The sequence below is a fragment of the Erinaceus europaeus genome, unplaced genomic scaffold (genome assembly GCF_950295315.1).
Source record: "Erinaceus europaeus unplaced genomic scaffold, mEriEur2.1 scaffold_470, whole genome shotgun sequence".
Lineage (NCBI taxonomy): Eukaryota > Metazoa > Chordata > Mammalia > Eulipotyphla > Erinaceidae > Erinaceus > Erinaceus europaeus.
Genome location: NW_026648226.1, coordinates 50693 through 74603, shown reverse-complemented (window position 1 = coordinate 74603; position 23911 = coordinate 50693). Strand labels below are relative to the sequence as shown.

Here is a 23911-nt window from a genome sequence, read left to right as displayed (position 1 = left end):
GCTGTACTGTTGGTTGCTTCTGTTCTCCCTGGTCTAGGCTTTTGGGAGAGAACAAGACACAGTCTTTTGGTGGTGGGAGTGGTGTTTATGTACAATCCTATTAAAGTGTAAGCATTATATAAACCACTATTTAATTAATATGAGAGGTGAAAAACTGATGATATGTCTAGAACTTCTTAAAACACAGACTGAGGCTTTTTAATACATAGGCTGTCTTTGATATGTTCTCTCCCATCTTCTCTTTCTTTCCTAGTCACATCTACACCTGTTACTATACGCAAATGTCCCTCGCTTTCTCCTTTTCTCTTTCTGGGTCTTGAAGGAGTTGGAGTTCAGAGCCCTCTGATTATCTTCCTTCTATCATTTCTCCCCTCTTCCCAACCGCTGGGAGCTTGGACCCAAATTCTTTATGGGGAGCAGAAGGTGGGAGTTCTGGCTTCTGAAATTGCTTCTCCACTGGACCTGGGTGTTGGCAGGTGGACCCACCCCCCCGGCCTGTTTCTGTCTTTCCCTAGTGGGGGCAGGGCTCTGTAGAGGTGAAGCTCCAGTAAATATTGGTGAAGTCCTCTGACCAGGGAAGTCAGGATGGCCTCATGGTAGCTTCTGAAACTTTGTAGCTGAAAGGCAGCAAGCTATAAAGCGGGACAAAGTGATTAATGAATAGGAAACAAAAAGTAAGAACAGAGCAGATGGAAACAGGGATCTTATGGTGGAAAGAAGTTAGGAAGTCCATTCTGGACAAAAATATTATCTGAGAAGATGGTGTCACTGTGGATAAAAAATGGCTAGAAAGTTGGACTAGGGCAGAGAGTATCTCCCATTCTTGGAAAAAAAAAAAAAAAAAGAGTACAGCTCCTGGAAAAAGATGACAGAGGACCTAGTGGGGGTTGTATTGTTATGTGGAAAACTGATAAATGTTACGCATGCACAAACTATTGTGTTTATTGTAGAATGTAAAACATCAAACATCAATAAAGGAAAAAATAAATATCTATGAATGAAATTAACTATTTGCCCCATCCACCTGACCCAGGGCCCACATATATTAAAATTTATTCATTTTTAAGTGGATACTATTTTAATAGGCTGAACTTTTCATTGACAATTATTTTTAAGTTTTAAAATTTTTAAAAAGTTTCCCTTTTTTATTAGTGATTTAATAATGATCAACAAGACTGTAAGATAACAGGAGTACAGTTTCACACAGTTCCCACCACCAGAGTTTTCATGTCCCATCCCTTCCCTGTTATTTATTCCTTTGGTAGTATGAACCAAAATTCTTTATGAGGTGCTAAGGTGGGAGTTCTGGCTTCTGTAATTGTATCTCCTCTGGACATGGGTGTTGGCAAGTGGATTCATACCCCCAGCCTGTTTCTATCTTTCCCTTGTGGGGTAGGGCTCTGGGGAGGTGAGGTTAGTACAGGAGCCTGTGTAACCTCTGAGTCCCTGTTAGTCTGAGCTTGCAGTCCATGGTAGAGCTAGGAACAATCGAACATTCTAGGCTGCACTCATTTCAGGACCCGTCTTTCTCCAGTGGCAGAGTAGGCTGACCCAGCCTCCCTTCAGAGACCCACATGCATTGAGAGCAAGGTCCTGGAGAGACCCACAAGAGGGCTTATGGTGACATTCTTGATAGAAGTGACCATTGATGGTCTTACCTTTTCTTTTTATTCATCTCTCTTGTAAAGCTATCAGGAATCTCTCTCTCTCTCTCTCTCTCTCTCTCTGCTTTCACTAAAGGCTTTCACTTTTTTTGTCCATCCCCAGACTATCTCAGTTACTTTACTTGATTATAGTAACTATTTAAGTTTATAGCCCAGTTATAAAATCTAAATGAGTAGGGGTCAGGTGGTGGCACACCTGGTTGAGTGCACATGCTACAATGCACAAAGACCCAGGTTCAAGCCCCCGGTCCCCACCTGCAGGGGGAAAACTTTACAAGTGGTGAAGCAGGACTGCAGGTGTCTCTCTGTCTCTCTCACTCTCTCTATGCTTCCCTTTTCTCTGATTTCTGACTATCTCTATCCAATAAAGATAATAAAAAATAAAAAAGATTTTAATTTTTTTAAATCTAAATGAGTAATACAGTTATTCATTTTGCTCTTCAGTAGAATAGCACCAGGCTATCTTATTATTATTTTATTTTGCATATTATTGCCACAAGGATTGTCGCTGGGACTCAGAGCCTAGAAGATGGAAATCCACCACTCCTTGTGGTTATTTTTTTTCCTGTTTTTATTTGTTTTCTTGTTTATTTTTAATAGGACAGAGAGAATTTGAGAGGGTCGGAGAGACAGAGACACCTATAGACCTGTTGTCCTGAAGTGCCCACTCCCATCCCGTGCAGGTGGGGAGTGGAACCTCAAACCCAGGCCCCTGCTCATGGAAACATATGCACTTAGCCACATGTGTCACCACCCAGCCCCCTACCATTATTTTGATTGATTGGAGCTGGGGAGGTAGCTTAGTGGTCGGACATGTTTCTTCCATAACTGAGACCTTGAAAATAATTCCCAGAACCACATGAAACCAAGGGAGACAAAATGATATCACTCTGGGAGGAGGGTAGATAGCATAATGGTTATGCAAACAGACTCTTATACTTGAGGCTCCAAAGTCCCAGGTTCAATCCTCTCACACCACTCATTAGCCAGAGCTGAACAGTGCTCTGGTAAAAAAAAAAAAAAAAAAAAAAAAATATATATATATATATATATATATACACACACACACACATGTTGGGCTGCATCATGGGGGAGAGAGAAGAGAGCAAAGCTAAGAGGGAACACAAATCTTTATTCACGCGGGCACCTCAGAGTTGGGTGAGAGGGTGAGAGCTCAGCGGTTCGGGCCACGTGGAGCTAGCAAAATGGCCACCTCCCTCTATGCTGTCTCGGCTCCAGAGGTGGGAGAAATTCTGGAAGTGACAAGTCGGGATGTGATTGGCTAGGAAACACGGCACTCCGGGATAGGATTACAGCTCTCCAGGGAATGGGAAGGGGGAGGAGTAAACAAGGCATTCCGGGATTATTGTATCAACTCTCCAGGGAATTGACAATACCCTGAGGGGACAACATGGTGGATGTGACCGCATCTGAACAATTTCCCAACACACACACACACACACACACACACACACACACACACACACACACTTCTATTAAAGGTGTAGGAGTGCTTGCTAGCTGACTGACTCACCATCACTGAGACACACCTGTGTAATGAACATGTCACATACATTCGAATGTGCATGGTTATAAACCACCTTGTCTATATTCTATTAGTTCGCCAGTGAAAGGCCAGTTCTCTCGGGCCATACAATTGACCTATTTTTACCCAAATTTCACATGCCACAGCCCCTTCCTTTGTGGAATCTACTCATTTGACTTCATAATCTGAATTTTTTATATTGTTTTCCTATTGCTGTTTCTAGGGCTCCACTGATCCAGGTTAACTGGATCACATAGGACATTGTTTGGGGGGTGAGGGTGAGGGCTTGTGGTGGTGCACACAGCTAAGTGCAAGTATTACCAAGCATAGATTCAGGTTCCAGTCCCCCGCTCCTCACCTGAAGGGAATCTGCTTCACCAGCAGTGAGGCAGGTGTATAGGTGTTTGTCTTTCCCTCTCCCTGTCTATTTCCCCCTTCTCTCTCAATTTCTCTTTGTCCTGCCAAATACAGATTATAAAGTAAGAAAAAACAAAAAGGAAAATGACCACCAGGAAGAGTGGATTTGTAGTGTGGGCATCACATCCCAACAATAACCCTGATAGAAAAAAAGGAAAAAAAAAAGCTTATTTAAGGAATCCTTAACCTGCTTTTTATAATGTCTGGACCAATGTACAACCCCATCAAAATGCACAAGGCTTTTCTGGGACATCTCTCCACCTCGTCTCAAATACTTGTTGTTTCTTAAATTCTGAATAACAGCTATTCTGACAGGACTGAAGAGTTCTCTAGTAAATAATTGTGGTTCTTCTATTAAGAAAGAATCCTAAACATGTTTCCCTGATGATGATCTTGGAGGAAGTGTCTATTTAGACACCTACCCTTCTGCTAAAGTAGTTGTTTGTTGTTTTGTTACTAAGTTTTGTTAGTATCTTGGATGTTAATGCCCTGGTGGATGTATGGTTTGTAAATATTCTCTTTCATCTCCCGTTGAGTAGGAAGTTCTTTCACTCTGACAATATTATTTATATTTTACTTATGTATGTATGTATGATGTATGTATTTAATGACCAGAGACTGCTCAGCTCAGGCTACAGTGGTGTGGAGTAACTAAACTTGGGACTTTGGGAGGCAAGAGACGCCCTTTCAAAACCATCGTGCTATCTAACCCCCTAACTAACTAACTATATATATGTTGTTATGCACGAGCTGTTTTTAGGTAGATGTAGTTCTATTCATTTATTTTTGCTTTCGTTTCCATTGTTGTTGGAGTTCAGTCCCCTAAGGCATCTCTAAGGGTGATGTCAAGGTGTGGATTGCCGTGTTTTCTTTTATGTATTTTGTGTTTGGGGGACTAAGTATCATTGAGCTGCTACTATATATCTTCTCTTTCTGTAGGTCTGCTGGCTAGGATTTGTTTCTGTAGCATTTCAGTTAATTCTGATAACCTCTTGAGGAGCTAGGGGTCATTCTAGAATGGGCAAACTGAGGCCAGGGATGGAAATAACTTTTCTGTAGACACATGACAAAGAAGCACAGATACTTGGGCTATAGCCTGGGCCCTGACCATGACAAGGCAAGCATCGTAGCTAGTGTGCTCTTCCTCCAGCGACCCTGTCATGATCCTTACTATTTCAAATCATATCAATAATGCATAAACAGGTTTTATTATGTGTCACTGCATATCCATGATCTGTTGTCTGTAAGTTGCCCTGCCATGCTAATAAGGACATCTCTGTGCTCTAAATCGTGCACAATCACATTTTGAGACCGCCTTTTGTTTTTTGGATACACACACACGCACACACACACACAAACACACACACACACACACACACACCAGTATGTATGTGAAGCTTCTGAGAGAAGGGGTAGGATGCTACCTTTCTCTCCAGTCCCCATTGTGAATGCACAGCAAGTCTGTTTAGATCTTGACTCTGAACTGTGGGTACTCAGCTAAGCTGATAATTGAGTTTCTTCATAACCTGGTTGCCCTTACAGAGAGAGAGAGACTGGGGTATCCTAATTGGTAAGAACCAAAAAGTTGGCCTCTCTAAGCCCTCCTTGGCTACCCTAAGAAATTCTGCTCACTGGAAAAGTTACAGTCCTCTCAGGAGAGAGGCCCAGAGTAAAGTCTTTGTCGAGCCCAGAAAGCCATTAAGCTGAGCCTCTTGGGACCAAAGGAATCCTAGTTTCACCTTAGATACTTACTGTCCCCCACCTAAGTTGATGGCTTCTTCAAGTCATATATGTTATTGTCACTGAGAAACTTTTATTTGATATTATTTTTGTGCCAGTGATGACCAAACACTGACAAGTGGTTTCTTAATCTAGTTTATCTACATCTTAATCAGGCTGAATATTCAGTGAATATAACTGAATTGTTACTAAGGATGGTTGAAAAAAATCATAGCCTCAGTAATTTGGGAGACCTTCTCCATAGAAAAATCTCTATCCAAAGTGATATATATACATATATAAGTTATAATATATAATACATATTATATATATCAAAATAATATAAAATTTTTTATTGTTTTACCAGACTACTACTTAGTGCTGGCTTATGGTGGTGCAGGAGACTGAACCTGACACATGGGAGCATCAGGCATAAGTCTCTTTGCATAATTATTATGCTGTCTATCCCCACCCAAGTCCTATATTTTTCCCTTATCAAAAAGACCTCAGCAATGGGGCCAGGCATTGGTGTACCTGGTTGAGTACACACATGACAGTGTGCAAGGACCTGGATTCAAGCTCCTGGTCCCCACCTGCAGGGCAGAAGCTTCATACGTAGTGAAGCAGGGCTGCAGGTGTCTCTCTGTCTCTCTCCCACTCTATCACCCCTTCCAAAAGACCTCAGCAATGTAGGAATTCAACATATGTTGCTATCTTTAACCTATGAAATATTAGGCTGATGTCAAGTAACACATTATTTGTTTTACTTTTTTTAAGCATCTTTTTTTAATTTTATTATCCTTATTCATTTGATAGAGATAGCCAGATATGGAGAAGAAAGGGTAAAATAGAGAGGAAGAGAGACAGAGAGACTCCAAAAACACTGCTTCACCACTTGCAAAGCTTGCCCCCTGCAGGTGTGGTCTGGGGGCTCACCCTGGGTCTTTGTGCATTGTTAACATGTGCACTCAGCCAGGTGCACCACCACCTGGCCCCTTAACAGTAACTCTCTCCCTCTCCTTTTTCCCTGGTGGTTTGGATAATAGAGTCTTGCTTTTCATATGAACTGCCTCAAGTTGGCGCAAGACAGTAGCACCCTGGATAGACTGCACATACTACTATGTTCAAAGACCCAGGTTCAAGCCCTTGGTTCCCTCCTGTAGGGAGGAAGCTTTATGAGTGGCCAACCAGTGCAACAGGTGTCTCTCTTTCTCGCTCCCTCTCTGTTGTCCCTTTTTCCTCAATTTCTCTCTCCCTCTCCCTTCCTCCCCCCTTAAAAATGTTTGTTTATTATCAGATATAGAAATAAAGAAATTGAGAGGGGAGGGTAAGATAGAAAGGGAAATAGATGGAGAGACACCATACTTCATCACTCCTGTAGCTTTCCCACCCTGCAGGTGGGGACCAGGGTCTTGAACCCAATACTTTGCACACTGTAATGCCTGCACTCACCACCTGGCTGTTCTTTCTGCCTTTATCCAAAATAAATAAAATGAGAAATTTGCCTAAAGTCTTCACATTTTAGACTGATGCAAGAGGGCTGGACTTTACTAGAATTGATGACTCAATCATGTCTCTTCAGAAAGGAGGCTGGTGTCAAGGCCACACTCTCCTCCATACCCTATTTTTATTCTCTTGCACTGATCCTTTTCAAGAATTTGCTTGTTTAGGGAGTTAAATGTATGTGCCTATGAGGATACCTTGTAGAAAATTATCTTGATGACCTCAACAGGTAATGGGAGTGAAGTTTTCCCTCTGCTAGTGGGGACCAGGGGCTCAAACCCAGATCCTTGAACATGGTAACCTGTGCTTTTTACCACTAGTGTTCCTGCCTGGCTCCTGCTGGAAACATCATTCCATATGTGACTTTCCCTTTATGGGATGCTCCTGGGGACAGAAGCTGGGTAATCTCTTAGTTTCCAGGACCTCAGTATAATCTCAGAAAAAGTGTCAGGATATCATAACTGTTTGAGTGATCACCTGTGGCCAAAGTATCCTCTTTGGGCATTAGTCTTGGCACTAAGAACAAACAGCTAGCTCCCCCCTCTCTTTCTCCCCCCTCCCCTCCCTCTCCCTTCTCTCCCTTTCTTTCTCTCTACCTCTCTATTCTTCCCTCCCCCTCTATTCCTTCACCCCTTCCTCTCCATCCCTTCCTCTCCCTCCCCATTCCTCTATTTCTCCATCTCTCCCTCCTCTCTCCCTCTCCATTCCCAATCTGTCCCTCTCCATTTATCTCTTTGTCCCTGTCCTTCTCTCTCCATCCATCCCTTCCTCTCCAAATCTCTCTCTTCCTCTCTTTCCCTCTCCATCCTTCTAACCCTCCATCCCTTCCTCTACTTCTCCCTCTTCATCCCTCCATCCCTCCTTCCTCTCTCTCACCCCATCCCTTCATCCTTCCTTTCCCTCTCCCAGCAACTATTTGTTACAGGCATACAAATCAGGGATATTTTATTTTCATCCAAATGTATACATGAAGATTGAATAACTGGATGGAGAAATCACATGTATGTTTTCCCCTCATCTAAACAGCATCTTCTCGAGTTGGTAGCAGGTGGCACTGTAGACAAGCATGGCTGCTGGAAGCATCCAAATCAAAGTGTTCACATGGCTTCCTTGCTGCAGGCCTCAGGCCCAAGGGCTGGCTTCCTTGATACACGTCACCTGCCTGAGTCCACTTGGGCACAGACCTTGGAAGGTCTTCAGGGAGGCAGCAGACCTAGACAAACATGTCCCCACTCTTCATCTAAAGACAATGCCGTATTTTACTTGGCCAGCTATGACCAGATGTCATGGAGCAGGCGGCTTCTACAACAGCAGTCAGAATATGTATTTAGATTTCTGAGCCTTCTGGAGTCTGAAAAGCTCAAGATCAAGATGCTTCCCATTGCATTCCCATTCTGGCTCCTGGAGAGAAGTCTTCTCTCGGATGACCAGGCATGTTCTCCTTCTTATTCCATCAGCATTTGGTGGAGAGACACTTCTGATATCTCTCTCTCTCTCTCTCTCTCTCTCTCTCTCCCCCTTTCTCTCCCTCCCTCCCTCCCTTTCATTTTTGTGGCACCAGATTTCACCTCTTTTTTATACTAGTGATTTAATATTGATTTACAAAATTACATCTCAAAAGAGGTATACTTCCATATCATTCCCACCACCAGAGTACTGAATCCCCAGCTCCTCCACTGCAAGCCACAGAAGTTCTCCTAAGGTTGCAGACACCGGTTAATGGTCATCTCCACAACTATCTGTCTACATTTGTACATAATTGTCCCTTTACTTTTGCTTCCAGGTCCAGTCCTCTCTCCCCCTCCAAGCCACTCATGACCCTATGACTACATCCAAATATCCCTCCCTTTTTCGTCCTCTCTCTCTGGGTCCTGATGAAGCTGGGCTGCGGAGCCCTTTTATCCGTTTCCTCCTGTGACTTCTCCCCCACTGGGAGTGTGGATCAGAATTCTTTTTGGGGTGCAGGAGATGGAAGGTCTGCCTTCTGTAATTGATTATTCACTGGACATGGGCATTCACAGGTGGATCCATACCCCCAGCCTGTTTCTATTTTTCTTTAGTGGGGCAAGGCTCTGGAGAGGGGAGATTCCAGGACACATTGGTGATATCATCTGCCCAGGGAAGTCAGGATGAGATCATGATAGCATGATAGTATCTGCAACTTGGTCATTGGGAGGCAGAATTCACCTCTTCCATGTTGCTTTTTCATTCATATAGAGAACCTGAGAGGAGAGATAGAGAAATAGAGACAGAGAAGAGATAACACATTCTTGGATGTTTCTCTGGTGCAATACCATTTCCATTTGCTGGGGTTTGAACAGGCCACCTACTAAGTAAGATTCCATCTCTACAAAGCGAGTTAGCACTCTGGTCCCTCTCGTCCACTTCTTATAAGGACAGACTGCTCATTATGACCTCATTTATAAGTTATTGCAGCCCAAAGGCCTCCTCAGTTATAATCCTGTTGGGGACTGAGGTTTCAACCTTGGCATTTGGAGAGAACTACCTCTTTAGACAGGTGCAAAAAATAAGTCAAATCCTCTCCCCTCCCATTCAGGGGCAGAGTCCCCTGGGATTTGTCTCTTCTTACACTCCCCCAGTGTCCCCTGCCCCATCTTGAAGGAGGCACAAAGGTCTCTGTTTTGGGGGTTCAGCAGAATTTGGTTTTCATTCAATTTATGCCCTGTGTGGTGGAACCTAGAGTCTCTGTTCTCTGCCTGCCTCGGTTTCCCCTTCTGCAAGACTGCAGGATAAGGTGGTCATGATAGATGACCCTGGACATCCTGGCATTTGTGTTTTTTCCTGGACAAATGTCAGGACATCAGTGAGTGTTGGGCACCGATGATATGGTAATAATGAATTAGCCCAGTCTTGGGGACTCCTGAGGTCCCAGGGAACCTGTGCAGATTGTGGAATCTACCTGGAGCAGGAGTGCAGCCCTGCACATGTGTGTGTGTGTCTAGGGCCTTGGGCTACAGACTTGCTGAGACTCTCTTTTCTGAAGATTCCTCACCAGGTTGAGTGCACATTTAATGCTGTGCAAGGACCTGGGTTCAAGCCCTTATTCCCCACTTCCAGGGTGTGGAGGGGGCTTCCTGAACTGTGAAGCAGTACATCAGGAACATCTTTTTATCTCCTTTTTAATTTCTTTATTTCCTTTTTTGTTGCCCTTGTTGTTTTATTGTTGTAGTTATTATTGATGTTGTTGTTGGATAGGACAGAGAGAAATGGAGAGAGGAAGGGAAGACAGAGAGGGGGAGAGAAAGACAGACACCTGCAAACCTGCTTCACCTCTTGTGAAGCAACCCCCTGCAGGTGGGGAGCTGGGGGCTCGAACCAGAATCCTTACTCTGGTCCTTGTGCTTTGTACCACATGGGTTTAACCTGCTGTGCTACAGCCTGACTCCATCTCCTTCTTTTTTTTAAGGACTCTTTTTCTTTTTAAAATGTACGTATTTATCAGATAGGTTCAGAAATCAAGAGGGGGGAGGGAGAGATTGAGTGGGTGAGAGAAAGGCACCCCCAGCACTGCGTCACCACATGTGAAGCTTTCCCCGCTGCAGGTGGGGGCCGGGGGCTTGAACTTGGGTGCCTGTGCGCTATAACGTAGGTGTTTAGCCATCAACCCTTCTTTTCTCTCTCCCTCTCTAGTCACATTCCCTCTCAATTTCTCCAAATAATAAATACAGCTGAGAAAGAGAGAGGCTGCTTCTTCACCTCCCTGCCACACTGAGCTGCCTGTATCTGCCTTTTCAGATCTTAATGAAGGATTTATTTAGGTCACCACTGCCTTCTATGTTTGGCAACATAGATGAAATATTCTGCTTCTCGAAGCCCAGTCCCTCCCCGGAGACCCAGGCTGCACAGTCACAGCTGAGGGGGCGGCATTCAGGGGGACCCACCCACTGTTCAGGCCCTACACACAGGGCTCAGGCATCATGCCACAGGTCAGTGTCTCTTCCTCCTGCAGTCCTGCTCAGAGTCACTGCTACGCTGGAGGAGGGACACATCCAAAAGTCTTTGTTGTTGTTGTAAACAGAAGGCAGGACCCAATACAGTTACTTTTCCAGAAGAGTGATTGTGTCCCTGGGAATCTTACCAGCTTCTTTGTGGATTAATTTTGTCTTTTTCTCCCCTAAATCCTTTCCACCCCATAACGTCTCCCAACAATCACCATAAGCAAACCCAAGCAAATACAATGCCAACAATCTATGGATGTGTACTTTGTGGACAGATTCAGGACAGGAAACATATAGAAAACACCAATGCCCTTTCTGACTGACAGACACCAGGGGAATCAGTGTTCTATTTCTTGGGTTCCAAATTGGACCCAACAAGTGTGGGAATCTCACACTGCTGCAAAGTGTTCTTTGATTTTTTTAAAAAAATATTTTATTTCGCTTTACTTATTTACTGGATAGAGAGCCAGGAATCAAGAGTGAAGGGCTATAGAAAGATACAGAGTGTCTATAGAAAAATACAGAGACAGGAGACACAGATGTGATACACCCCACTAAGTGGACATTGTACAAAGCACGACGATCCAGGTTCATTGGAGCCCCCAGCACCCCACCTGCAGACAAGCAGTGAAGCAGGTCTGTAGGTGTCTATCTTTCTCTCCTCCTCTCTATCTTCCCATCTCTCTCAATTTCTCTCTGTCTTATCTCCCCCCCCAAAAAAAAATGGCTACTAGGAGCAGTGGGTTTGTAGTGCGAACCCTGGAGGCAAAAAAGAAGGAAAGGAAAAGAACAAAAACAAAAGAAACAGGAGACACCTGCAGACACATTTCACCACTTGCAAAGTTTTGCACCCTGCAGGTGAGGACCAGGTGCTCAAACCAGAGTCCGTGAGCATAGTGACCTGTGCACTCACCTGGGTGCACCACCACCCAGCCCCAACGTGTCCTCAGGTGGTTGTGGAAAGATGAAAACAGAGGCACATTTGAGTCCTAAAGACAAACCCACAAATGGTGTATGCTGTCAACAGCTCAGAAGTTTGGTTGGCTGAGAAATGATGGTTCTGTTGTTCCAACTATCTATTCTCTGGGTTCCTGGCATTCCAGAGAATTAAATCATTCAGTGGCCTGGGATGTTTGAAGAGAAATCATTCTGGTTGTGCAGAGTTACAGAACTTACTCCTCCTGCTCAGTTATCTCTCTCTTGAGTCACTGCTTCTTACACTTGGAGACATCCCAGGCCTGAGGGAGGGAGAGCATTGCAGCCTGGAGAAAGCCCAGCCCGGGTGTAGAATCCTCATTACCTCACTTTCTGGAGCTGTGCCCTTAAGTTGCTTCTTTAGGAACAAGAACTATATTTCTATATCTCGTCTAAAGAAAAAGGCAGATTATTAGCTGGTGTGACTTCAGTTGGATGTCCACAGTGGGCAAGCTTTCTGGCATGGCTGCTCTTATTGAATCATGATGGAACCTAACTGAAACAGATTCCAGCCCATTTTATTTTCTTCTTTGATTAGTGACTTAATATTGACTTACAAAATTACAAGAGAACAAGGGTACAACTCTGAACCCTTCCCACCACCAGAGTTCTGACTCCCTGTCCCCTCCATTGAAGCTACAGCGTTTCTCTTAAAGTTACAGATATGGGTTGACTATCATTTCTACAACTTTCTGTCTGTATTTGTATATATTTTCCCCTATTTTCCCATGGTCCCATTTTCTCTTCCTTTTCCAAATCATACCTACACTTATTATTACATCCAAATATCCCTCCTTTTTTTCCTCTTCTCTCTCTGGGTCCTGATGGAGTTTCAGTTCAGAGCCCTCTGGTCATCTTCCCCCTAACATTTCTTACCCCATGGAAGTATGGATCAAAATTCATTTTGGGGAGCAGAAGGTGGGAGTTCTGGCTTCTGTAATTGCTTTTCCCCTGTATATGGACATTGGCAGCTGGATCCATACCTCCAGCCTTTTTCTGTCTTTCCCTAATGGGGCAGGGCTCTGGGGAGGTGAGGATCCAGGACACATGGGTGAGGCTGTCTGCCCAGGGAAGTCAGGATAGCATCATGGTAGCCTTTGCAACTTGGCAGCTGAAAGGTGGTAAGATATAAAGCAAATCGTACAATTTGCTGTCCAAGAATTTTGATTACTCCTGTGAAGAGGGAGCATCTCTGAGTGTGCTCTGCTCTCTTTTGTGGAGATGGCTCACAGATGGAGAAGAAACCACTGGCCCCACAAGGCCCCTGTGCACTACGGACCCTGCTGGTGAAATATCCTGCTTTCTTTTATCTGTGAGTCTTTCACTGGTGGGACTGAGAGGATACACTGTAGTTAATTGCATTTGAAATCTGGGTCATGGCTGTGAATTATGCAATAGGAAGACTGAAGGAGAAAATTAAAATATTTTTGAAGGGTGATTTCCCTGACCCCTCCCCTTTCTTTAATTAAAGTATCTGAGACTCTCAGGTGAGCTGATCCAACCACCATTGGAGATGATGAGTTCTCCCTTCCACATCTGGCTTTCTGCTTGGCCCTGGAGGGTAGAAACACGTTATTTCTCATGCATTCCTTTTATTATATTTGCTACCAAATATTGCTGGTGCTAAGAGCCTAAGAGATGAGTCCACCACTCCATTTTTCCTTCACTCTTTTTTTCTTGACAGAAGAGATAGAAATTTAAAAGGGAATGGAAGCTAAAGAGGAGGATACAGAGAAAGAGAGACTCCTGCAGACCTATTTTGTTGTTTGTGATGCTTCCTCACCCTCATCCCCACCACAGGGGCTTGAACCCAGGTCTTCACTCATGGTAAGGTGTGTGTTTAATAGAGTGAATTCCACCCCACAAACACACCCAGATATGCTCTCTTTTGAGGCAATCTTCTTTGTAGACAGATGCTGCTGAGGAAAGAAAGGTCTTTCTTGGTACATTTTACCCTTTGACTAAGGTTGCACTACAGTCTATTACAGTCTATTAATCAGATCTATTACATACCAACACCTAGCCCCAGGTCATACTTTCTAGTTTTGTAAATTTATTTATTATATTCTATTTTAGATACTAGAAAAGCAAGTGAGAGGGGAGAGGAGATACAGAGGGAGAGAGAGAGAGAGAGAGACAGACAGACAGAGAGAGAGAGAGAGAGAGATACCCCTGAAGCCCTGTTTCATTACTTGTGAAGCTTCCTCCCTGTAGGTGGGGACTGGGGGCTTGAACCTGTGTCCTTTTGTGTGGTAATGTGAATACTCATCTGGGTACACTAGGGCCAGGTCCTCTGCATTCTGTAAAAGGAATGTGTCCAGTACTTGCTGTGTACCAGAAGTCTTATCAGGTGTGGGGGTGGTGGCGGTGGAGGGTGTAGTAGGAAAGGGGGGCAGGGTACTGGTGGGGTCTGAAAATGGATTCAGTGGGCTGAGAGGCTGATGATAAGCACAGATATAATCTGGAATAATGTAAAAAAAAAAAAGATGATGTGGGTGGAGTGATTGAAAAAGAATGGGTGGACTCATGTTGTAGGGGAATCCTGCTTTTGAAAGATCCCAAATCTCAGGTTGTCATCCTGGAGGGGTGTGTGTGTGTGTGTGTGTATGGAGGGGGTATAATAGGTGCCTAAGATCAGAGTCAGCTGCAATTCCAAGGATTTGGAGGAAAACCCAGGTCAGCCAGACAGGAGCTTGGCTTGAAGGAACAGACCAGACAGAGGATACAGAGTGGGTTGGGGGTTTCCCCAGAGCCTCCAGGGCCTGGAGAAGAGTGTGGAGTGATACTATGATGACAACATTTTTGCTTTTCTTAACAAAGCTTGGGTCTTTAAAGTTACCAGATACCATCAGAAAATAATTCTGAAATCTGTGCTGGTATGAAATTTTACTCAGCTTTATTTCTGCTTCAAGAATCAAGTGAGAATCTTTCTACCACTTCTCCTTCTGGGATTCCATGCACAACCAGACAAGAGTTTATTGGGCCAGTTTCTTTACATGTATTCTCACATCACATTCTAAAAGACTTCTAACCCTGCTCACACATGTGTCTAAGACATTGGGAATCAAATCTATAACACATGTAAGAAAGCCAGGCCTAAACACGTTTGGATATTGGAAACTCAGAAATATGCTAGTCCAGCAAACTGCCAGTCCATCTTTGCTATGTTTTTACTCAGCTTACAATTTATTCAACCTTAATTCAAGAATCACCAATACCTCAAATATTTTTGGAACGTAGAAGGCTTAGATTATCAGCCACCCCATTTTTATAAAGTATTAATGTGAAGATGAGAAGCTATTAAACGATCGAATCTGTTTTCTGGTTAGACGCTTCCTTTATGAAAGGACAAATGCTAATAATTTCTTTGCAACTGGAGAAGCTATTAATTCCCCTTTAAGGAAGAAGAAAAAAAAAAAAAAACAGCAAGCCTCTCATATGCACTCTGCAAACCAGGCTGAGGAGACAGAATGGAGAGTCCGACAACAGGACTTCAGAGCCAGCCTGACTCTCTCTCCCTCAGGAACAGAATGACTGGGATGTACAGTTGTTTCTCAGAGTCTGAATAAAGGGTTAGGGAGCAGGGAGAGCATGCTGGACTCAGGGAGAAAGGCTCTGGAGTGGGGAGGGGCTGTTCTGTCCCTTAAATCCCCACACACTCACAGACACACACATGCACAAAGGTGTGTCCACTTACAACCATGCGCCTATTTTCACACTCACACACACACACACACACACACACACACACACACACACACACACACACGTGCACACACACACATGGAGGCAGGTGCACTCAAACCCTCTAAACACGAGCACAGCTAGACCTTTGGGTTGACCTTTGAGGAAGCTTTAAATTGTACTAGAGCCCGTGTAGGGGGAGGGGCAGGTGGTGGCACACCTGGCTAAGCGCTCACATCACAGCCCACAAGGACCCAGGTTCAAGCTCACCCAGGTCCCTGCCTACAGAGGGAAAGATTCATGAGTTGTGGAGTAGGGCTTCAGGTCCCTATTTCTCTATCTCTCTATCTCTATCTATCTCTCCCTCCCCTCTCAATTTCTGTCTGTCTTTATCCAGTAATAAAAAATAAATAAATAGTGGTGGTCCTGGAGGTGGCGCAGTGATAAAGCTTTGGACTCTCAAGCATGAGGTCCCTAGTTTGATCCCCAGCAGCACATATGCCAGAGTGATATCTGGTTCTTTCTCTCCCCTCCTATCTTTCTCATAAATAAATAAATAAATAAATAAATAAATATTTAATAAATAAATAAAAGTATTTTTAAAGAGAGTGTAGGAGGCCCTGTTCCCCGTGGTCAGGGGGAGAGCTTCAAGAGCTGAGAAGCAGGGCTGCAGGTATCTCTCTTTCTTTCTCCTCATCGACTTCCCCCTCCCTCTCAATTTATCTCTGTAAAAAACAAGAAAGGGAACGAGAGAAAGAAAGAAGGAAGGGAAGGAGGAAGGAAAGAAAGAAAATGGGGGATAATGGCTGCCAAGAGTAATGGATTTGTCCTGCTGACACTGAACCAGCCCCAGCAATAACACTGACAGCAATAAAAGAAGACGCCTTAAAAGCTGACCAGAGCACTAGCTCAGCTAAACTGAGCTCACCCAATGAGGAGAGCCTGTCTGGAACCACGCCTCTTTGGGCCACTCATCACCCTTAACTCGTTTTTCCTTTCCTACAGAGTTATGTCGGCTCAGTTTACAAATCCACCCTCCCATTTTCTGATTCTTCATTTTCCTTGCTCGCTTTTGAAAGCATTTTCTCCCCACCCCTGAGTGATGTTAAGGCCTAAACGTGGCTGGGGCCGGGTGGTGGTGCACCTGGTTGAGCGCATGTGTTACAGTGTGCAAGGACCCGGGTTCGAGCCCTGGGTCCCCACCTACAGGGGGAAAGCTTTGCGAGTGGTGAAGCAGGGCTGCAAGTGTCTCTCTTTCTCTCTCCTTCTCTATCTCCCCCTACCCTCTCAATTTCTGACGGCCTCTATCCAATAAATAAAGATAATAAAAATAATTTTAATAAAAAGGCCTAAAGATAGTCAATCCCAGATAGGTAAGGAGGAGAAGACAGGAAGGAAGGAAGTTGTGAAAAGAGGGCCCCACATCAATTTTGAAGTGTGGTTATTTATTTTGAAATGCAAGACGGCTTATTTTACTACATTGCTCTGTAGGGACAGAAAGACAATCAGCTGGGGGCACAGTAGTGACATACCTGGTAGAGCACATGTGCACAAGGACCTGAGTTTGAGCCCCCACTCCCCATCTGCAGGGGAAAAGCTTTGTGAGTGGTGAAGCAGGGCTGCTGGTGTCTCTCTGTCTCTCTTCCTCTCTATCATCTCCTCCCTTCTCAAGTTCTGGCTGTTTCTATCCAATAAATACATAAAGACAATACAAAAAAAAAAAAAGACAATCAATTGTGCAGTCTGAAAAGTTACTTAATTAGTAGTAAAATGGGAGTAGGGGAGATAACATAATGGTGATGCAAAAGGACTTCTCTGCCTGAGGCTCCCGGGTCCCAGGTTCAGTTTCTGCCCCAGCATAAGCCACAGCTGAGCAGGGCTATGGTCTCTCTCTCTCTCTCTCTCTGAGAAAAATTTTAAATAAAAAAGTAGTAAAGTATCACAGAACAGTCTACGGTTCTTATTTTTCCACTACACATGAGTGTTATTATTATTACTGACTTACAAGATTATTTATTTATTTATTTATTTATTGGGGAATTAATGTTTTGCATTCAACAGTAAGACTTACAAGATTATTAAGACAATAGAGCTATAATTTCACACTACTCCCACCACCAAAGTCCCTGTATCCTCATCCCCCTCCAGCAGTAACCACCATAGTTCCCCAAAAATCATAGTTATGGCTTGACTCTCTCCCTCTCTCTCTCTCTCTCCATATATATATATATATATATATATATATATATATATATAATACTTTTATTTTTTCAAGTCCATGCATTTCAATTCTCTCTGTTTTTTAAAGATCCTTGAATCAGGGATTCCTTTTAAAAAATAGTTTTCTTTATTATTGGATAGAGACAGAGATAAATTGAAAGGGGAGGGGGAGATAAAGAGGGGGAAGAGACAGAGAGACACCTGCACTCCTGCTTCACCACTCCTGAAGCTTTTCCCCTGCACCATAATGTGTGTGCTCAACCAGGTACGCCTCCACCTGACCCACGTTTCAATCCTCTATATTACATATGAATGAAGCCATTTTAAATGACACACAGTGACCTCCACCCCCCTCTGGAGGCCATTTTTTTTCCATTTTATTGGGAAGGACAGAGAGAAATTGATGGGGGGAGATAGAGAGGGAGAGAGACAGACACCTGTAGACATGCTTTGCTGCTTGTCAAGTGCTCCACCCCCTGCAGGTGGGAGCAAGGGCTTGAACTCAGATCCTTGTGCAAGTCCTTGCACTTTGTACTATGTGTGCTTAATCAGGTATGCCATTGCCCTAACCCCAGTCTCTGTTTCTCTCTCTCTTGTCTTATAGTTTGAGGCAGAATGAATTAATAGAGACTTTCTTATTAGACCACTCAACTTAGTATATCCTTTGAAAAACATTTTAATTTGGATCAAGACAGAGAAATTTAAAGGAAAGGGAATACAGAGAGAGGGATAAACAGAGAAGCCTGTAGCACTGATTCACCACTCATGCAGCTTCTCTTTTTTTTATTTATTTATTTTTTTGCTTCCAGGGTTATTGCTGGGGCTCAGTGCCTGCACCACAAATCCACTGCTTCTGGAGACCATTATTTCCCCTTTTGTTGCCCTTGATTTTTTTTTAAATCATAGTTGTGGTTATCATTATTGTTGTTTGTTGTTGTTGCTGTCATTGGATAGGACAGAAGGAAATTGAGAAGGCATGGGGAGATAGAGAGGGGGAGAGAAAGATAGACACCTGAAAACCTGCTTCACCACCTGTGAAGTGACTCCCCTGCAGGTGGGGAGCTGGGGGCTCGAACCGGGATCCTTATGCTGGTCCTTGCGCTTTGTGCCACATGCACTTAACCAGCCGTGCTTCTGCCCAACTCCTGAAGCTTCTCCTCTTGTGTGTGGGAACTGGGGCTTGAACTCAGGTCCTTGTGCATGGTAACACATGCTCTGTATTGCCTACTATAGCGTCTGGCCTCTTGAAGTATATTATTTTAAAAATAGCATATATTTTATCTTATTTATGTTTATTGCCACCAGGGTTCTCACTAGAACTTGATACCAGCACTATGAATCCACTATGTCTGGTAACCATTTTTTCCCCTTTGCTTTTGTTTCTGTTTTTTATTTTCTATTTTATTTGATAGGATGGAGATAAATTTGAGAAAGGGAGGGGGTACTAGAGACAGAGAGATAGAGAGATACCCACAGAGCTACTTCAAAGCTCATGAAGCTTTCCCATTGCAGTTGGGGAGCAGGAATTCAAACCAGGTGTGCATGGCCATGGGTGCTCTCAACCAGGTATGCCACTACCTGGCCCCTAAATTATATTCTTAGCAGAGACCCCCTTTTACTGCAACCAGGCCATTATCAGTAAGGCACTGTCAAATCCATGGTGCAATGCCAGCCACCCCAAAAGCCATTAGCTCTGCCATGTTTGTACAGCCAGGCTGAACATCTCTCATCTTTCTCTTGGCACTACTCAGTCCTGGTGAGGGCAGTAAAAATACATCTGGCCTTGAGGTCAAGGCTGGGGGCTGGTGTATTCTCATTTCTGCCTGTAGGCCCCTGGCCAAATCCAAATGAAATTGCTGGGAATCACCTTTGCATACAATGAGGCCCAGGAGTAAGTCCTGGGAACTGTTTTCTAGCACAAAACAGGAGAGCATACCCCTGAGATCAGGAGCTACTGGTGAGGTTGGGGTGGGGCAGGTGGAGCAGAAACCCCCTGCTTCTGTAACTCCTGACCCTATGCCTAGAGCATATGACATTGGTGTTTGCTGAACTTCAAGCATCTTGGGGGTCTGGCGGTGGTGCACAGAGTACAAAGCAGAAGGACCCGGGCAAGGATCTGGGTTTGAGACCCTGGCTGCCTACCTGTGTGTGGGGTGGGTACTTCACAAGAGGTGAAGCAGGTCTGCAGGTATCTGTCTTTCTCTCTCCCTCTCTACCTTCCCTTCCTCTCCTAATTTCTCTCTTTCCTACCCAATCAAATGGAAAAAATGGCCACCAGGAGAAGTGGACTCATGGCACCAGCACTGAACCCCCACAATAACCCCGTAGGCTAATATTAATAATTAATAATAATAATGACCTCAGCCCAGGTCCTCCTCCACCATCAGACACAAAGCCCCGAGTCTCACCCCCAGCCCCCGAGTCCTTTACTTTGATGCAACACACCAAACAACTCAGTGCAATTCCTGCTTTGTGTCTCCTCTTCTGTTCTGAATTCTCCACTTCTGCTCATGTGTGACCATGCTAACTCAGCCACCTGCATTATCTGTGGTTGCTTGATCACAAGACACCCTTGGATTGGCCTCGACATGGAGACTGAGACCCCTCTTGCCCTTCCTTGCCCCCCCACCTCTACCAAAGTCCTTGTCCACTAGCCATGCCTGAACAAGTTTCCCTCCCTGTGATTATTGTTATTATTATTTTTATATTTATTTTCCCTTTTGTTGCCCTTGTTGTTTTTCATTGTTGCTGTAGTTATTGTTGTTGTTATTGATGTCGTCGTTGTTAGATAGGACAGAGAGAAATGGAGAGGAGGGGAAGACAGAGAGGGAGAAAGACAGACACCTGCACCCTGCTTCACTGCCTGTGAAGTGACTCTCCTGCAGGTGGGGAGCCGGGGGCTCAAACTGGGATCCATACGCCTGTCATTGCCCTTTGTGCTACATGTGCTTAACCCGCTGTGCTACTGCTGGACTCCCATTATTCTTATTTACTGGATAGAGCAAGTCAGAAATCGAGAGGGAGGGGAGTGACAGAGAGGGAGAGAGACAGACACACCTGCAGCCCTGCTTCACGGCTAGTAGTCTTTCCCCTGCAGGTAGGACCTGTAATTATTCTGTAAATAAATCTCAAGTGCTCCCTTAAGCTGAGTGGAGTCCCGTGATTCCTTGGGGTTCACTTATTTTTTTCCCCTTTGATTCCTAGTAATCAGCCAGCCTTCGAGTTCCATGTCTCACTGATCGGAACTTCCCCAGCCACCGCGTTGTATGAGGGGGTGGCGCCAGGCCCCGCTGAAGCCACCGTGGTGTCCGGCCATGGCCTCGCTGCTCCTGGGCGCGGTGCTGCTGCTGACCCAACTGCCCCTTGTGCCTTGCAAGCCCACGGAGCCCGGTTCCGAGCTCCCGAAGACCCCCCGCAATGGCTCCCATCCCTCCTCCTCAGGAGGGGCACAGCACCTACCCCAGACCATCATCATCGGGGTGCGCAAAGGTGGCACGCGCGCCCTGCTGGAGATGCTCAGCCTGCACCCGGACGTGGCAGCCGCGGACAACGAGGTGCACTTCTTCGACTGGGAGGAGCATTACCGCCAGGGCCTGGGCTGGTACCGCAGCCAGATGCCCTTCTCTGCCCCCCACCAGCTGACCGTGGAGAAGACCCCCGCCTATTTCACATCACCCCAAGTGCCTGAGCGCGTGTACCGCATGAACCCCAACATCCGCCTGCTGCTCATCCTGCGGGACCCGGCGGAGCGCGTGCTGTCCGACTACACGCAGGTGTATTACAACCACCTGCAGAAGCGCAAGCCCTACCCGCCCATCCAGCAGGTGCTCCTGCGCGAAGGCCGCCTCAACCCGGACTACAAGGCGCTCAACCGCAGCCTGTACCACCTGCACCTGCAGAGGTGGCTACGCTTCTTCCCGCTGCCACACCTGCACCTGGTGGATGGAGATCGTCTCATCAGAGACCCCTTCCCCGAAATCCAGAAAGTCGAGCGCTTCCTGCAGCTCTCCCCGCAGATCAACGCTTCCAACTTCTACTTCAACAAAACCAAGGGCTTCTACTGCCTGAGGGACGGAGGCCGGGACCGCTGTCTGCATGAGTCCAAAGGCCGGGCCCACCCCCAGGTGGACGCCAGACTCCTGCACAGACTGCACGAGTATTTCCACGAGCCTAATAAGAAATTCTTCGAGCTGGTGGGCAGGACATTTGACTGGCACTGAGGTGTTGGGGAGGGACTATTAATCTTGTAAGTTCCTGTGTATAGCTAAGGGGCAGGGGAACGAAAGAAAAAAAAATCTTTTTTTTTTTTTTAAAGCACTTAAGCTATAATTTATTTCTTAAAAAAGAAATCCATAAATGACTTCTGTACAGTATTACAGTATTAGATTCACAATGGCCATATATACTAGTTCTATTTTTCTACTTGTTAAACGGAGGGCATTTTGTATTGTTTTACATGGTTGTTAACATTGTGTAATACGATATCTCTATATGAAGGAACTAAAATATTTCACTTGCGGCAAAACAAAAAGAAGACGTGATGGAGATGCCGTCTTTTTTAAAAATATAATTAATTTGCCCCGACTCAAAATAGCTGTCTTGCACTCATTGCAAAATCTGCAGTAAGTCCGGCCCTTCCTTACGTTAAAACAGCATTTTCCCCTCCATCACTATCATGTCCCTCTCTTCCTTTTTCCTTTCTTCTTTCTGTTTTTTTTTTTTTAATTTTTAATGTCTCATTGTACAATCATCAGATATGTTTCGTTTTCTTTTTTTCTTCTTTCCTTCTTCCTCCTTCTCTTTTCTCCTCCTCCTCTTCCCCCTTCCTTCCTTCTTTACTTGAGTTGTACACTTTAGCTCTAGGGAGCTTCTAAAGTTTATTCACTCTGACTTTCAGCGGTAATGAATGTGGGACCCCCTCCTTGCCTCAAAGCATGCTGGGTAACTTTCTGATCTCAACAAGGGGTGTAATAATGATATCAGGTGAACCCCACAGTGAAGAGAATTAAACTACTTGTCTCACGAAAGATCCAGAGGTCGTGTGCTATACTCTAGGTAGCAGTGGTTCTCCTAAAAGTCACCCAGAAAGTTAGAAAAGAATTGACAAATCTACAGATGTCCTCCCCTTACAAATATGTTATAGGGTATTTTTTTGCTTAAGTTTTCAGTCTGCTTATAAGGTTCCTAAAAAGCAATATGCCATTATAGTCACAGCCTCCATACAATGGGAAGCAAATATATGCATGTGAGCATTCAACTACGATGGGTGGCAATAAGGAGCATAATGGTTATGCAAAGAGAGTCTTATGCTCTCTGAGACCTACTAGCTACAGCAGAACAGTGTTAAAAATAATAACACTAGTAAAATAAAATAAAATTCAACTGTGGAGGGTCGGGAGATGGCTCACCCAGTAGAGTAAATGCTTTGTCAGGCTCAAGGACCTGCATTCAAGCTTTGCCACACCATCTCAGAGCACCTTGCAGAGAAGAATCTTTAGGAGCAAGGAAGCAGTGCAGTGGTACCTCTCCACCTTCTCTCTCTCCCTCTGGCCCTCTATAAAGAAAGGGGGGGCAGGTGGTGGGGTACCTGGTTGAGCGCACATGTTACAGTGCTCAAGGATCCAGGTTTCAGCCCCCAATCCCTACCTGCAGAGGGAAAGCAAGTGGTGAGGCAAGGCTGCAGGTGTCTCTCTTCCTCTCTCCTCTCTATCTCTCCTACCCTCTCGATTCCTGGCTGTCCCTATCCAATAAATAAAGATGATTAAAAAAAAAAAAAAGAAAAGAAAAAAGGGAAAAATATCATCCACTGGAAGTAGAGACATCAAGCTCCAGTGAAGCCCTGGCAGCAAGGGGGAAAAAAACTCAACTCTAAAGGGAGTTGGGCAGTGGCACAGCGGGATAAGTGCATGTGGCACAAAGCACAAGGACCGGCATAAGGATCCCGGTTTGAGCCCCTGACTCCCCACCTGCAGGGGAGTCGCTTCACAAGTGGTGAAGCAGGTCTGCAGGTGTCTGTCTTTCTCTCCCCCTCTCTGTCTTCCCCTCTTCTCTCCATTTCTCTCTGTCCTATCCTACAACATCAGTAACTACAGCAATGTTAAAACAAGGGCAACAAAAAAGGGAAAATAAATAAATATATACAAAAAATCAACTCTACTTTTGAGTCCCCAGGTGGAAAATATACATTTCCAAGGGTTGATGTTGATAAACAAAAAGATTGAAGC

The 23911-nt window shown here is 44.8% G+C and overlaps 1 protein-coding gene across 1 annotated transcript in view; it reads left to right on the top strand.

The window, feature by feature from the left end:
* The window catches only part of HS3ST1 (heparan sulfate-glucosamine 3-sulfotransferase 1), a 32791-nt gene extending 10520 nt beyond the window's left edge, over positions 1–22271 (top strand). The window contains exon 2 of the mRNA XM_060184846.1: positions 20892–22271. Coding sequence (XP_060040829.1) covers positions 20954–21907 — 954 coding nt within the window. The 5' untranslated portion in view covers positions 20892–20953 and the 3' untranslated portion in view covers positions 21908–22271. The remainder of the gene's footprint in view (positions 1–20891) is intronic.
* The last annotated feature ends 1640 nt before the right edge of the window (positions 22272–23911 follow it).